Source organism: Pygoscelis adeliae, unplaced genomic scaffold, assembly GCF_000699105.1.
Source record: "Pygoscelis adeliae isolate BGI_AS28 unplaced genomic scaffold, ASM69910v1 Scaffold66, whole genome shotgun sequence".
Classification (NCBI taxonomy): domain Eukaryota; kingdom Metazoa; phylum Chordata; class Aves; order Sphenisciformes; family Spheniscidae; genus Pygoscelis; species Pygoscelis adeliae.
In genome coordinates this window covers 5,875,514-5,891,523 of record NW_008825167.1, presented here as the reverse complement: position 1 = coordinate 5,891,523, position 16,010 = coordinate 5,875,514, and the positions used below count along the sequence as shown (strand labels likewise).

Genomic DNA, 16,010 nt, shown 5'->3' with positions numbered 1-16,010 from the left:
TGTTGCACCCCTCTGAGATGCACCAGAGCTGCTCTCTTTCTCCAGCGCTCCCCGATGTAGTTAGCCCCAATGTGTTTGGCTCCACGAGACCCATCCCGTTGCAATTCCAGGTAAGTCAGTGATGACCCCACCTTGGTCTAAGTCCTCACTGTCCCCCATGCAGGCTCCCTGCTGCATTTCAGCTCCAAGGACCATGCAGGCAAGGTCATCCAGCTCAGCCAAGGCAATCCATGCACCCACCGACTTTTAGCACCTGCTAACACTCTCCACACGGTCCCCTCTCCCCATGGCTCCTTGCGAAGCCTACCTGGCCGTGAGGAACTGGATGTCAGGAGCTACATCCAGGAGGCCCTCCATTTGCTGGAGACAGCCCTGCTGGATGCATCGCTCTCATGTCTCATCTGCTTTCACACCTCCACAGCTGGATGGCTGGACACAGGTGCCTCAGTAATGCTGTCCCAGGGTTGAAATCCAGTATTGCGGGCTTGCATCTGCCCTCAGACTGCCTTGCACAACACGCCGTGATGCCTATCAGAGTCAGCTCCATGTATCAGAGGGATCTGGTGCTCACCCATGCCGCGTACGCCTCATTTTTTAAACAACGAAACTGCTTAAGGCCCTTTTCTTGCCAGGATGGCACCGGAGCAGGAGTACGGCTGGCACAAACAAAAGCAAAGGGAGGAATCCCTGCAATTCCCATGCTTCCTGCAAAATCCTGGCTACAGCAAACTTCGCTGTAAACACACAGCACATCCAGGAGAGGCCTCAGATGCTACACAATAACGCGGGCTAAAGTGGGCCACCATGTAACCATCTACCTTCCAAATATCTAAGCTTAGAAAAATGGTAAAGAACTGCGCAAAAAAGGGGGGAATATTCAAAAAAACATTAGCAGAGTGGGTGCAATCCCTAAAGGAAGAGCAGATCTTGACGGTAAAGGAAGATGCTGCTATTGCATGCACTGGGAAGGGCAGAAACCAAGCAAAGGCTGGGCAAAAGCCCAGGCAGCAGCAGGGGGCTGAATTTGGATGAGGACAGTTGGGGTGGTGTTGGAAAGGCTGAAGAAGAGGGAGCTGCAGAAACCATGTTGGGAGAGATCTGGCCCTCAGTGGTGGTTTCTGAAGCACGGGCTATGTTCTGGCCGAATGCTTCCTTCTGGCAATGCACCCTGATTTCCCAGGGACTTTACAGGAGGTTAACGGGGCTATGGAGGAGAGTTCAGGGAAAGGCCAGGCACGGACAGAAAAGTCCCCCTTCGCCACAGCTAAGAAGGGCAGCCGAATAACCTGCTGTTTGCTGTTTGATTAACGTATCTGCCTACAATAAATCCCATTTTATGGAGTCAGTGACACTCACCTGGGCATGGGGGTGTAACTAGACCGCACAGCTGCCCCGCCGGGACCGGCCTTCTCCTTGAGCTGTGCTTTTGGGGTTTTTTCCTCTTTCCACACCGGCTGCGTGTGCTGCAGGGTGATGTTTCACCACATTTTCTCACTCAAAAGATGAGCTTGAATCTCACAGGAGACCCATCAACCCACTGGCTGCAAATTTTGCCACTGAAGCCAAGGGGGATTTTGCCATTGGACATCAGAGGGGAGCAAGACAGGGCCCAGGAAAGTTTCCAACTGGGGATATTCTCCATATGGAGCAAAGGCAGGATCCGCTCCTCCCTCCTGAATTTAGACACGGCTTCTTCCCCAAGCACCTCCCCTCCATTCGGGTGCTCTTCCTTGCGATTCGGGGCTCACCAGGGCTGGGTACCCCTGGACTAATGTGCCAAGCTTCAAACAACCAGGGCATTGCTCTCCGGTCAAACTGGAACTGGAAGAAAGTGTCTACGCATTGAAAACGGTGCCTTTGTTCTCACTCGCAGAGGCAGCGAACAAAACATCACTGCTTTCGGTTTGCTGTGCCCCCAGAGTCTTTTCAGTACTGCTTTTTAAGGGGGTGAAAATGTTGCTAGCTCTTCAAGCAAAGCTTGCAAAGCTCCAGAGAGTTTCAGGAGTGAGGAAGGAGGAAGGATGGAAGACAGGAAAAATTTCTAGACCTGCTCCCTCTAAATTAATTACGAGCAATGATTTTGCATGTGCAGGTGTGAAAAAAATGGGACCCGCAAACATTATCACTGGCCCTTTCCCATCATCAAACACTAAGCCCAACGGTCCGTTTTGTTCGTCAAAGACATCGGCCACCCATCCGACTGGAATGACCAATTAAAAAAACCCGAGAGCGATACTTGGAATAATTAATACAGCCGAGCGCTCACTTAGCAATTAGGAGCTGCCACAAAATTCTGCGGCAGACAGAATCAACCCTAATTGTGTAATTTCCCCAGCTGACGCCTCCAAGTACACAGCCAGATTTAATTGGAGATTATAGGGGCTCTTTGAAGGTGCTGGGGCTGCGCAGCGGGGGCTCCAAACAAACAGATACAGAGGGGTAGGGAGCACTGGGGCAGAAGAGCAGTGTGTGAAAAGGGAGTTTTGTTTTTGTTTCAGGGCCAGGAAAAACAGCTGTAGAGAACAGAGGTATTGGAAAGCCTCTTTTTGCAAAGGCGGATCGCGGTTTGTGACAAGGCTGCAACAAACAGGCCGATGATTTGAAGCTGCTGAAGTTCCTCTTTCTTCTTTTCTGCTGCCCATCCCTAAGGGATGCCCAGTTCTGGACTGCCCTTCGGAGAGGATGCTTAACGGAGGGTGAGCAGAGCAGGGCACTCCATGTGGAGGGCCTGTCTCCATGCTCTCCAAGGGTTTTTGCACCAAATATTAATTTCTTTTAAAACAGATTTCCTCTCGTTCTCTTGCTTTGGTATTTCCAGCTCCCATCGTTCAACAATTTTGGGTGAAAACCCCAAAATTAACAAAATTGGCTTCAAACTCATAATGCTATTAGAATCAGCTCTCCAAGCACTTCTCTATAAATATGAGGATAAGAAACTCTCTTGAACAACACAAGTAAGCCAGAAAATTAACTTGTCATTGCAAGGGACCAGGAGACAAGGTTTTTATTCAGTGACATGCAATATGGCAACATGCAATGAGCCAGTCCTGGACGGATTACCTCCCACTAAATATGAATAACTATCGGTTATATTTTTCTTTTGTGTGAAAGCGTGTTTATTGCCTTCATTCCTCTAACTACTGACCATGGCTATGTCTGATGGCCAAGCAGGGGCTCATACACCTCATTAGTTGGGTATCTTTTTGCCACAAGAGACACAGGTCTTCGGACTGTCCATAGGACACGGCACTGGCTGCACCCATGTGTCTGCCTGCCCAGGACTGTCCTGCAGCCCCTGTCCCCGGTGGGATGTCCCACCATCCCAGTGGTGCCAGGGTTAACAACAAGGCTCCCTAGACTCAAGAGAAGATCTGTGAAGGTTAAGTGGAGGGTCTGACATCAAACAAAGCAACATAAAGCACATCCACATCATGACACGCCATGAGGTTTCACCGTGCCGGCACGTTAAGCTAATCAACCGTTTATAAAGCAGAAGAGAATCCAACTTTTTATAATGAGACCTTTAAGCAAAGCCAGTTGTTACCTTCGGGTCTAAAAAAAGATACAGCCTTGAAGTCAAGAAGACCCAGAATACAGGCTATAAATACAAGCGGCAAAATGTGTGTTTTCCTTTTCAGTGAAGAAAAACATGTCTTTCTGTACCATAAACCAGCTGATGTTTTGTGATACCTGTTGCTAAGAGATGGGAGTTTACTACAAACCACATTAAAAAAAGTACAGAACGATTAATTGTGCTCATCAGAAGCTGCTCCGCAGCAGGAACAAATCGGGACCAAACCTGACCCTCCCTATGCCTCTACCAGGCTTCAGCAGGCATTAGGAGCCCTGAGCACCTCTGCAAAGGTGCTTTGTCACCTCGCAGGATCCGGCCCTTAATTAGAAGCTATCAGAAAACCACTAACTGCTGCCGACGGGTCACCTGGCACCGTAACTCACCATTACTGTCCACATACTGCACGATACAGTGATATGAATTTATTACAGTGGGAGACCTGTTTTAAAGAGTCCTGCATGTCCAGCGCTATGGACAGGAGAAATTTTCCAGTCATGTTGAACTTCTGCCAATGTACATAGCTGATTGGGAGTTCAAATGCAAGACGTTTATTTATTAAAAAGACATACACATAGGCAGTTCACTTTGCAGAAATAAAAAAAGAGCATAATAAAACACAACACTAACGCCTCTGAAGCATGTAATGATACTGATTAATGCTATTGCACTTAAAGAAACAAGCACTGGGACTGAAAGTGATTCAGAGTAAAAGCACCAAAAGGCTCCGTCCTGGGGCTCCTTTCCCCATGTGAGTGAAAGAAAAAGCCAGTAAAGCCAAATGGGTTGCTCCCGCTTATGGCATCAGTAAACTTGGCCCTTGGCTAGCGTAAATTTTATGCTCTGACTCCAGCCAAGATGCTGGTAAGGACCAGAATCAAAACAGCTGAAAATAAAGCAGGCCAAGGTTTGCAATGGTGTAAAACTGGTGTATCGTCACTGTAGTAAAAAAAAAAACAAACTGGTAAGTGGGTTTGTCTGGATTAACATGCAAGGAGAATTTATAAGTCTAGCTCGTCAAGTCAGATTCACAAAATCATGCCTCCAAAAAAAGAAAATTACGCTACTGCTGCTGTAGGATATTATAGCAGTGATACCACTCTGGCAGCTATTTCTAAATTTTTAGATAAACATCATCATGGTACCATCCTAAGGTCACCAATTTCAACACAGAGAAAGAGCTGCTGTCCGACCAGGTGAACATCCGCATGAGCTGCTCCACTTAGGAGCCACATCTCTTTGAAAGAAAAGGCCTCTGTATCCCAGAAAAACAAATTACCTGTATCTTCTGACTCATCATCGTCATCTTCATCATCACCTGACGAAGGGGAATCTAGGAGGAGAAGGAGAAAGAAGTGAAGCAGAAAGAGGATGGCATGCGGGGACACCATGTTGGACAAGGCTGTTGGTGCCACAGTGGGCTCCAGCGAGGGAGGATATCCAAGTGATGGGTCACCCTTCCTTGCAGCTCCACCAGCCTGTCCCTCCCACACTGCTGGGCCAGGGACAACTGGCCAGGAGCTTTCTGAACTGGGAGAGAGGTATCATGAGGTTGCCAGTGCTCTGCTACCAGAGACCGGGGTCCAATGCCAAATACTTCTCCCTGTGTGAAGTGCTCTTCTCCTCATAAATATAAAAGCAATTCCAAAAGGAGAAGTTTCTTTTTGCAGAACAAGCTCTCCCCCGCTTTTTTTTTCCTCTAGCATTCACTCTGAAGACTTTTTACTTCACCAAGTCTCAAAATGACAGGTCAGCATTTCTAATTCACTTTCTCTGCATTTTTGTTTTAACTCAATACACCCCTGCCACATCTCCCCTCATTAACTCCTTGCTCAACCACTCAGACCAAAGCTTTTAAAACTTCCCCTTGCAATCAAACCTCTCTCTCAATCGACATTTTGATGGCTACTCCGTGAACCAGTTCCTTTCGGTTATATTCCTGCTACAGAGGCACCTCAAGGCTGTAACTGAACACAGGTTAACAGGTGGGAATTTTCCACCTGTATCTCTCCAAAACATCCTGAACTGTTTCTCTTAATGTGGTCTAACATCTCACCTTCTCTAAGCTGTCCACAATGAAGTCTCAGTCCCTCTTCCCCCCACCAAACGACTACTGTAAATGTAAATCCCATTATAAAATAGCAGCTTAGTGTTTGATTTAGTTTACATGATTTAGTACAATTCAGTGTCTGGAAGATTTATCATCACTGACTTCATATAATCTCCAGGAATTTCTTTTTTAAATAAAGGCAAAACGCTAACAACCCAGCAGCCTTTATATTCTGAGACAGCGGTAAAAGAACTTGGCCTTAAACACTAGAAAATAGGAAACTTTATGAGTGTTCAACATGTGGCCAGAAACGTAAAGCACTACTTTAGACCAAGCCAGGCAGAACCTCCTTCATTTCAAGATGCACTCGAGTTTTCTGCCGTTCTCTGACCAGCTCAGTGGAGGTAAAATGGGGGGTTTGTGCTGTGCAGTCAATCGAGATTCAACTAAGTACGTACTTTTGTCTGGGGGGGGGGGGGGGGGGGGGGAAGGAAAGAAAAAAAAAAAAAAAAGAAAAAAAGAGGAAAGAAAAAGAAAGCAAAAAGAAAAGGTAGGGGGAAGGTAACAACAAATACTACTTCTCTGCAGAATCTGGAAGGACTTTCCAGACATATTCACCATCTACAGGAGCAAGTAACACAGGAGTCATCTCCCTACTCTAGACTGCAGTGGCGCATCGTGCTTTGCACCTTCTCTTTGCCACAGTCTCAAGGAAGACTTCAAGCACGTATCTAATTGCAAATCCACAGCTGAGGTCCTGCTGGCAGCAGAGCTAGGGAAATGCCACAGGGCTTGCTGAAAGTGAAGTGGATGTTTAGGTGTTTTGGCTGAACCAGCAGGTTTACTCAAGTCCCGGTGAAGGCAGAAACTGCACCAAATCCCACCAGCATCGACAGAGAAACCAGCACGTTCTCAGCCCTGCACTCTCAGATTTGGTTACCCATATATTAACATGTGATTATAGTTTACTTCTGGTTTCCAATGAACCAGTCGTGACCAGAGGAGCAGAATCAATTTTTAAACCAATTCAAAAACATTTCCACAAGATTGAGGGAAGAGTCTTTGACCTTGCATGCGTCTCAGATGAGAGATGCAGCTTAGGTTTTAAGACCAAATATCCCCTGTTCAGAGCTACTGTCCTATTCAGGTTACTAAAACATCACCTTTTTCAAAAGGTGACTAAAAATTCTTAAGCTATTTGTTAATCATTTACTAAAATAGTAATCCTTTTCAGAAGTTGAGGAGTATTGGCATCAGCAAGAACTGCCAGATGCCATTCTCAAAAAGGCTTTAATTATGAATGGAAAGGGGCTTGTTTTTTTTAGTCACCTGTTTTGAAAAGCTTAGTCTTGGGTATTTTGAAAGCTCTTGTCACTGGTACCAGCCTGCAGTCTGTGCTCATCACAGGGGTGCTGCTTGGCCACTAAATCTGAAGGCTGTTCTGCGCGGGAAATGGTTGCAGAAATGGAGCTTCTGCCAACAGGGCCAGAGATCAGTTTGGGCATGCAGCCTCTATTTGTGATCCTCTTCAAGTGCTCAGGTTTTAGGAGGGTTCTTTCTGTAAACTAGCAAAACACTCAAGCCCATGTCTGTCAAGGGAGGCATTTTAAAGAGATCAAACCCTGATATTAATCAACCTGGTTTTCAACCTTGAAATGCCAGCTCCAGCATCTCCTTGCTCTACCTTCAGCATCAAGCATCTCCCTGTGCACACCGAGAGTCGCTGCAGAAGAGCCGATTTGTTGCAGACTCAAACTCAAACTCACTCCCCACGTAGGAAAATCCTGATACGCTCCTAGAATCTGGAAGCATCTCTCAAAATGGGACTTATGTGTTTATCACCTATTCTGAATATACCTAACCTAGTTTTGCTCACTTAAGAATACAGAACAGAGCAATTCGAGTTTGTTAGTACAGATTTAAACCAGTTTAATGCAGAGAACAACTCCACCCCGAACATTAGATATCCACATAAACACCCGACCAGATACCCGAGCTAATCGCTGGCATTACGTTTAAGAAGTGGGAACACAAACCACAAATCTCTGATAACAATCTCATCTCCACAGTGCCACACTGAGCAATCAATACTAATTATGAAGAAATATCTGAGCATACGAAAGGCGCCACTATTGCCACATAAAGCAGGGCTTCAAAGTTTAAAACAAGGGCTGCTGACAGCTAAAACTGAGACTCCCACATTATCAGCACTTTGGTGGTAATGACAGTGGGCTAATAGAATCAAAGACTCATAATGCTGTCAGAAAGCAGGTTCAGGTTACTTGCTTGTTCTTAAGCTGTTATTAGCTATTATTAGCGAAGAGGAAAAACACAGGGGCTTAAACTTTTTAAAAGCAGAGGATTATCAGCCCTTCCACTATTAAAAACAATTTCTCACTTTACGAACTTTTGGGGCTGGCAGCTGTTTCATTTGAGCATGTAACCAGCTGCCCTCTTCTGCCTCCCTGCTGCCCCTTGAACTCAAAAGCATTTTAATGTCACTTAAAAAAAGAGAGAGTAACGTTTCTAACAACCTGCAGTTCCTTGGATAGTTCCAATAATCGTACCTAGTTAAAGAAAGCTTTTCAAGGGCCAAATACTTCTTTAACCATTTAATTGATATGACCTTGAAGCATTCACCGCAATCTCCAGTAACATTCAATGAAAAGCAGATGTTGATGAAGGCTTGCTAAAACGAGCTTTTATTCTCATGATGGTTTGATTCTCTCACACAAAATCCTATTTCTGGCACGAGAAAGCCCTTTATGGAGTGGATGTGATTTACAATCACAAACATCTCTGTGTTTGGTTTTCAGACAGAGCCCCTTACTTTTTGAGGGAACCCAACTTTTGGAGGCAAGGACCTACAGTTTGGGGATGCTTGAAAAAGCTCCAACAGCGCAAGGGCAAAGGAAAGTTTTCAAAACCTTAGATCCACAAGGGGTTAATTCTTCTGAAAATTCAGGCTTTTAATCTGTGTGATCAGGAGACTTTCTACCTGCTCACAGTGATGAGTATCCATCTACCAATGCAGCACCCTGAAATCATGGAGATCTTAGTGTTAGCGGTTAGCTATCTGGGAACAACAGACTTTTCTGGCACTCTGTTTAGTGATCCAGGCTGGGACAGCTTGTAGCTGTTCTGTCCTACTGTCCTAATCACGGAAAAAAAGGCCAAGCAAATGGCAGCAGCACTTGTTTGCAATATATGAATCCCAATAAGTACCTTTGATGAAGCACATATTTGAGAGATACGCAGTTTACAGATAAGCTACTTCTGAAACAAACTAGTGATTTGTGATAACTGGGATGGAGGGAAGAGATTTATCAGCTACAATAGGGAAACGGTTTTCAGGAACCCCCAGCTTTTGCATGCAATTTTGCCAGTGATTTGTCACATAAAGTGGAAAAAGTCACTTAACCTCCCTGAGCCACAGTTCACTCACTCACAAAAGACTTCAAAGGCACATGTAGCATTGCATCTATTTGAGTGTTAAGGGGGATTTGGGGTTTAATCTGACTAGCACTGTTTCTAAGTCTCTCTCAGTATTAACATCAAGCTTTAACATTTGGTATGGACATGCAAGCATTCTTCAACTGGTTTGTTTTGTCAGTCTAATCACTGCCAGGAGTTACCAGGGAGGCAGAGACCTACCAAGTACGGACGAACACCACAAAGCACGAGCTGCGCTGAACATGTGAAGGGGCAAAAATAAAAACAAACCGACAAACAGACCAAAAATCACCGAGACAGCTGTATTTCTGCATGTACCTGTAACTCTGACTGTAAAGTTTCCCAGGACCTCGTTGGAATGCCTTGGCTTGCAACTGTACAGCCCCGAGTCATCATATGACACATTGATTATCTTCAACAGTTTTTGTCCAATATGAGTTCTGTTAGTAGGTGCAATCCCGATACCATCTTTAAACCAGAAAACAGACACAGAAGAGCCTTGGGTGTTACAGGAAAGTTCAATGGTATCTCCACTTCCAAACACCAACTCTTCCAGAAAGGCGGTCTCGCTCCTCAAGAATTCTGCAAAGGGAGAAAGAAATGGAAATGAGTAAATAAGAGCAGGTGTCAAGAGAACGAAAAAGCATTTAAAAAAGAAACCTATCTTATATTTGCCCTACTGATGCTTCCATGTGCCCGGAGCTCCTCTTTGCCAGAGGTAAGCCTTGCCTGCCCCAGGCAGATAGTAATGCAGAAAGACAGCTGTGCACAGTACAGTCAGGTCTCTGGCTGATCTACAAGTATGGCTTCAACCCTGTAGTGACCAAAACACAGCCACCCCACCAGGTGCATCACAACAAACAGCACAGACCTCTGTGTAGGGTCACTGCAACACCCAATGTTGCGTGGGGGGTGATCTGGCTGAAATAAGTGTATGCTGAAAAGTTCACAGGTCAGTCTCTCGATCTCAATTTCTTTATCCCTGTGAGTCTGTCCACAACCCCTGCGAGACCTAGCAAGGAGGGGATACAAGGAGCAGAATGGGGATAAACCCAATTTCTCAAGTGACTCTGGGTAGCCCAAAGGCAACCTCTGTGGGCTGAAGGAAACGAGGGGGAAGGCTGGACAGAAGACGCAGGCTGGAATAGCTAAAATACATGAACCCACCACTAGCTCCCTGCTGGAGTTACTCTCTGTGCAACACAGAAGTGCAGAACCAAAGACTGAGCACGAAAGCTGAAATCTGTCTACCAGCGGCGGCGGTTTGTTCCACGAGTGATGACAGTGAACCCTGCCACTGGCTGGAGAATTTTGTTTTACCATAGGATAATGACACAAGGAAAGGTTCAAGCTCAGAAGTCTCCCCACGGAGGAATGGGGAGCATGTTGAAAGTGTTGTTCTTGGGTCTGATGGTCCTCAGGCTCATTTTAGTGACATATAAATGCACTCTTGACATTGAATGGTTTATTCATCCTTTACACCAGTTTAACAAAAAAGAATTAGCCCTCTACAGCTGCCCTCAACCCAGCTAGATCAACAGCAAGACTGCCATCCTCCTCACCTTGTCTATGCTAACCAACAGTTTCATTTGGCATTGCCCTATCTCTATCTTCTGGCTTACCCCGGCTCTGAGACTGTACGCTCCATCAGGCATAAGAGTCTCCTTGGTTTTGTACAATATGCATCACGGGGGATCCTATTCCACGACAAAGACACTTTGGTGCTATGATTACATAATTAGCAAGTAAAAAGTAATTCAAAACAGATCGGTCGGAACCTAATGCTATGATCCAAACCCAGGTGGCCTGAGTTGATCTCCGATAGTAGTCAGATATGGATAGAGATCCTAATTTTGCATCTTAAGCATATTCATAGATTACAATTTGGCTGTGAAACCAATGCAATTACAGCAGCTCTGAATACCTGTGGATGTGGCATTGGCTTCAAGCTGCTCTTTTGCCATTAAGTGAAAGAGTTGGAGCAGGTTATAAGTGAAAAATGTATTGCTTTTCTCTTCTTGTCATGCGAGTTTTTATTTCTGTGGAAATGTAAAAATAAAAAATATAAAAATGTTTCAGTCAATAGCCTTGCAGGGTAGAAATAAAGAATCCTGGGGGCCTGAAATGTGGTATTTCATGGGAGGTATCATCTCGCAGGAGGCAAAGCCCACACTCATTGGGGTTATAAAGAACCTTTCCTGTGATACCCTGGCAGCAATTCCAACTCAAATATTTTAGGTTTTGGCCAGAATTTTGTGGTATTCATACAGTTAAAGGTTTAGGGTGTTGGTTTTTTTCTTTTAATGAAAAGATTTTCCCTGAAAGCATATAGTTTCAGTAAAAAGAAAAAGAAGACAGAGCTCCAGCATCTCCTTCCTATCAGGCCAGCACCTGTTGCGACACTGAGTGTTCACCCATGGTCTCTTCCCACCTGGATATATCCTTGGGGAAAATATGGTTGAGAAATATTCTGGTTTAACTGTTCCTTTCAGGTTTTTTTCTTCCTTCTTCTAGACTATAAGGATTTTTTCAATGGTACCAACTTTGGCTTCCAATTAAAAAGCCCTGTATACAGCTTTGCACTTGCAGGACTGGGTACTGATCTTTGTTTGTTGACTCTGATGGAAGCTCTTGCTAATTTAATCTGCTGGAAAACACACCCCATGCAGCTGCACAATCCCTCCATACAAAATACACAGTTTTACCCGAGCTGTTTGCCAAATGATCAAGACTTGTATATTTTGGCTTTTCTACCATAAACCTACCAAACAGGAACAAGCCCAGACTAAGCACAAGCCAAACTGTACCGTTCAGCCATTTAAAAGGAAATCACTCTTTTTTGAAAGCCATAATGCACCTGGGTAAATGACAAAGCGACAAACTATTTTTATAAAACATAATTAGGGAATGCTGAAATGAAGAGGAAATTCACTTTAGACTCAGAGCAGAATGATCAAGGGTCTGAAGCTTCTGTGGAAAGAAGCATCATGTCTTGTTTCTGACAACTTTATTTTGGCATCTCTGCCCTCAATCTCCCCAGCCGGTCTCCAGCAGATACTGTGATGCCTGTTAAATGCAAAGGTCAGTCCTAGTGACTTTACTCCTACTGACTGCGAGTAATATCTGGAAAGATAGAATGGTGAATTAAAAGGGAAATGTTACAGATGGTTTTAATCTCACTTCTTTAAACAGTTTTTCAAATTTCAGTTTATATGCTTACGGCTTAAAAAATAAACAGGACCCAAATTGGAGACCTCCACAAAGCACTTAAATGTGCACTTAAGTGCCTAAGCACTTTGCCCAACTGTGACCTTGGAGAACAAAATTTTACTCTTATTATTCCTCACCTAGCTTTCAAATACGATGATAAATCCGAAAGTGGAGACAGTCTCATTTCCAAGCTGAGAACAGCTGGAGTTTAAAGCGGGGAACTAGAGGTCACATCTCCCACTGGGTGCCTAGAGCCCAGCACCCCCTTCCTGCCTTCCAGCTGCAAGTGCCCGGTGTTTCCAACACCTTCTCAACAAGAGACACCAAGACAAGAAGGAGACATGAAGTTGCCCCCTCTGAGGCCAAGCATCCAGCCATCAGACTGACTTGCAGAAGTCTACATCTCCAGTCACATGGCGTGAACAAAGTGGCAGAAGCTGCGTGTGCAACCTGTGCTTGGGAGGGGTTTAACACAGATGGGCTGAGCCCTCCCTGGGGACCTGGGCGAGGGTTTGGACATCTTCTTCATCCTATGTCTCCCATTGAGAGATCATAAAGGATGATCTTCTTTCAAATCAGAAGGAAACCAGTACAGCGGAGCAAGCGCCGAGCCCTCCCGACATGGTTGTGTCTTTCATCTGGATGCACACCTTTGAGGCAGTCAGAAATCTTCCCAGTGGAAAGCAGCACTGCGGGGAGGCAGCTTTCAGATTTACGAGAGCTACAAACGCACATCTCCTGGACCTCAGCCCTGGGTCCTATGAAAACCATCCTCGCTGCTGGCAAACAGCTATCCCCACGTGTCCTTTAAAACCTTCCTAAAGCATTTCTATTGCAAGTCAGGTTGCAAAGGTCCCTCCCAGCTCTCCCAAAGGAAACTCCCATTTGGGATCTAACTGATATTAACAGCATCTTTTCAAAATCCACAGTAGACATAGGTATAAATTACTGGGGAGTTAACTTGTGTATGGGTTACAGGAACCCGCTCTACCGCTTGCCAGCAGAGCAGGTATTAATGAGTTTGCAGCTTTAATGGGTTCTTAGAGAGGAGAAGGCAATCTAGGTTGTGGGCTCCCAAGATACGACTAAAATTCAACCATTTATTGGTTTAGCCAAAGCAGTAATGAATCGAGAATCACCAAGAGATGCTTCTGATGGAGATCAGCACTTGCAGCACCGTCACTGCTGCTCATAGCAAACATGCTACAGAGAAGGAGGCAATTTTTAAGCTGTTCAAAGGAGCAAAAAGGCAGCAACTAGCCAGGAAGCACCTTCCACAATGAGGAGCAGCTGGTCCAGCAATGCTAAAATGCTTTTGTACGTATTCACTTAAAAGGATAAGATACTTCATCTCCATAGCTGCCTATCATCCCAGCTATAATTCACTTTCTCTGTGGTTCGCAGCTCCAAGTGCTTAAGTGTGTCAGTATTTCCATCATATGTCTGCTCCTCTTAGACATAAATACTTGTTTCTGACTGAGCCTGGAAATGTTTTGTTTTGGTTTTAACGCAGGCAGCTCTCAAAAACTGCAGGAGAATATACAGTGATTTATTTTTCAGGCACAAAAGGACGAGGAGGTGGAGGGTGGTTGGGTATTCCTGGGCTGCTTACACCCCCCCCAAAAACTTCAAGCCAACTAGAGCCTGGTTGGTGCCCTCCCCGGTGTCAGTGACTATTTCCAGGTGCTGTGGCAGAAAGCATGGGGGCTGCTCCTGGGCGGCAAAGGCCCACAGTGCCCACGGGAAGCTCGGTGGGGTGGGAGAGCCCCAGGGCCCCACACCACCTCGCAGGGTGCTGGGTCCTGGCTCCAGGACACTCCATCTGTTTTTTTCTCTTCACCTGTGTTTTTCCTCCTAGAATAGCTTCCCACAATTCTGCTTTTCCAAACACCAAAGTGTTTGGGAGCCTCCCGAGGGACTGCTCAGGTGGGGTGCACACCTCCCCCTTCATCATCATCCTCCTCCAGGGAGCATCCTGCAGCTGGGGCACATCCACCATGCAACTGAAACCCCACCAGGACTCCCACCACAGAGGGCTCGAGGCACACGACATTCAGTACCACCAGCAAAATATTCCTCACCCCACCTTGAACCCTGGCAATCCCAGAGAGGCTTTTCAGGATTGCTTCACAGCCCGGTGGTGGGATGGACTATCGTTTCTAAGTGGATCATATTTTCCCCCTTTCAAGCTGGACAAGCTGTATTTGGCATGTTAACAAGCAGAAAGATAGCAGTACTCCATGCATTTCTCTCCTCAGGTTAATTCAAGAACGTTTCTTGTTCTATGTATTTTATTGCACCAAATCCACCGTGACGGGATATATTATAGGATCATGGAGCAACAAGCGTGCCAGAGCTTTCTCCTGTTGAGTTTGGTATCCCGTTCCCAGGGGGATGATGGTCACAGCCACCGAGTCAGTGGCTAACTGCTGTAGGGATATGGAAACCTCCCGTGGCGCCAGCATCGGTGGGATGAACAAGGCCATGATGGCAAAGAGCACATAGAACATCTCCAGGCTCAGACCAGTGCCGTGTCCTCTAAATAAGTGTCCAACCTTTGTTAATAGGGGCCCATAGTATTATTCACCCCCCACAACAGTGTTTTTCCCAATACCTGTGTCACTGCTCATGGGATGGGGCCGCTTCCCCACCTCACCTCGGGACTTCTGCACTGGGAAGAGCAAAGCCCGTTGTCCAGAAGGGAAATAAAACACTTTTCTTGCCGAACGCTGTTCATTTGGGACTTGCCTCAATTTAAAAAGCAGCCAGAAGGGGTGACAAGGGATGACAAGCAGCCCCAGTGCCACCTCCCCAGGAGCACCCTGTGATGTCCCTGTTCCCTCCATCTCCCCAGAGTGGCAGATGGGCCCCGGGGGAATATGGAAAACCACCAAACCAGCCCCAGGCCCTGTACCCAGCAGCAGCCCCCGTGAGAGGTGGGCATGATAAGATCGTGGGATCGCCTGTTTACCCAAGTACCTGGCTTCTCAGGGCAGATAAGATCAAGGGAGCGGCCCCTGCAGCAAAGCGAGCTCACCTAAAGCCACCACGTACCCTCACTGCACTGTGGGGAGCTGACGGGGCATTTTTTATATATGTATTTTTGGCGGTGCTTTATGGAAGGCAAAGCTTCCTCTCCTTTCTGCAGCAGCCACGACGGTGCCAGTGGCGGAGCATCCCTGCCTGGCCACAGCCCTGCCACCCCAAAGGGCACACCACCAGCCTGGCACAGCAAAATATAATATATAAAATATATAAAATACAAGTTTTATGTGTTTATATATAATATTAAATATTTATATTTATCTATGCCTATACACATATACATACATAACATTATGTACAGTATTTATGTATGTGATGTTATAAATAATATTATCTATAAAATAAAAATTATTATATAAAATATATATCCTGTCTTCTCTCTTCCCCCCCTTCAAGGTCAAGACTCCTCTTGGAGCACATTTCCCAGTGTCAAGCTGCAGCCATCCTGGGAAGAAGGGGCTCTGGCAATCACAGCAGCACGCGATGCTTTGCCGAAGCAAAACATTTCCCAAAGTGGTGTTCAGCTGGGTTATCTCCCCTGCTACCTCAGGAAAAATAAAAAAACCTGGTTGCTTCTGTAAAAGCCTAAACCGTGATCGAGAAATGTGCCTTTAGGAAACCATGTCTGAAAAGGGTTTGACTCCATCGTTTGAAGGTGCCACTTTATCTTTCACCTATTGC

At 45.7% G+C, this 16,010-nt stretch overlaps 1 protein-coding gene across 1 annotated transcript in view; it reads right to left on the bottom strand.

Annotated features, from left to right (window-relative positions):
* Positions 1 to 14,770, bottom strand: part of FGFR3 (fibroblast growth factor receptor 3) — a 46,906-nt gene extending 32,136 nt beyond the window's left edge. The window contains exons 1-3 of the mRNA XM_009328878.1: positions 14,632 to 14,770; positions 9,393 to 9,656; positions 4,851 to 4,904 (exon numbers count right to left, since the gene is read on the bottom strand). Of these exons, the coding sequence (XP_009327153.1) occupies positions 4,851 to 4,904; positions 9,393 to 9,656; positions 14,632 to 14,770 (457 nt within the window). The remainder of the gene's footprint in view (positions 1 to 4,850; positions 4,905 to 9,392; positions 9,657 to 14,631) is intronic.
* Between the last annotated feature and the right edge of the window lie 1,240 nt (positions 14,771 to 16,010).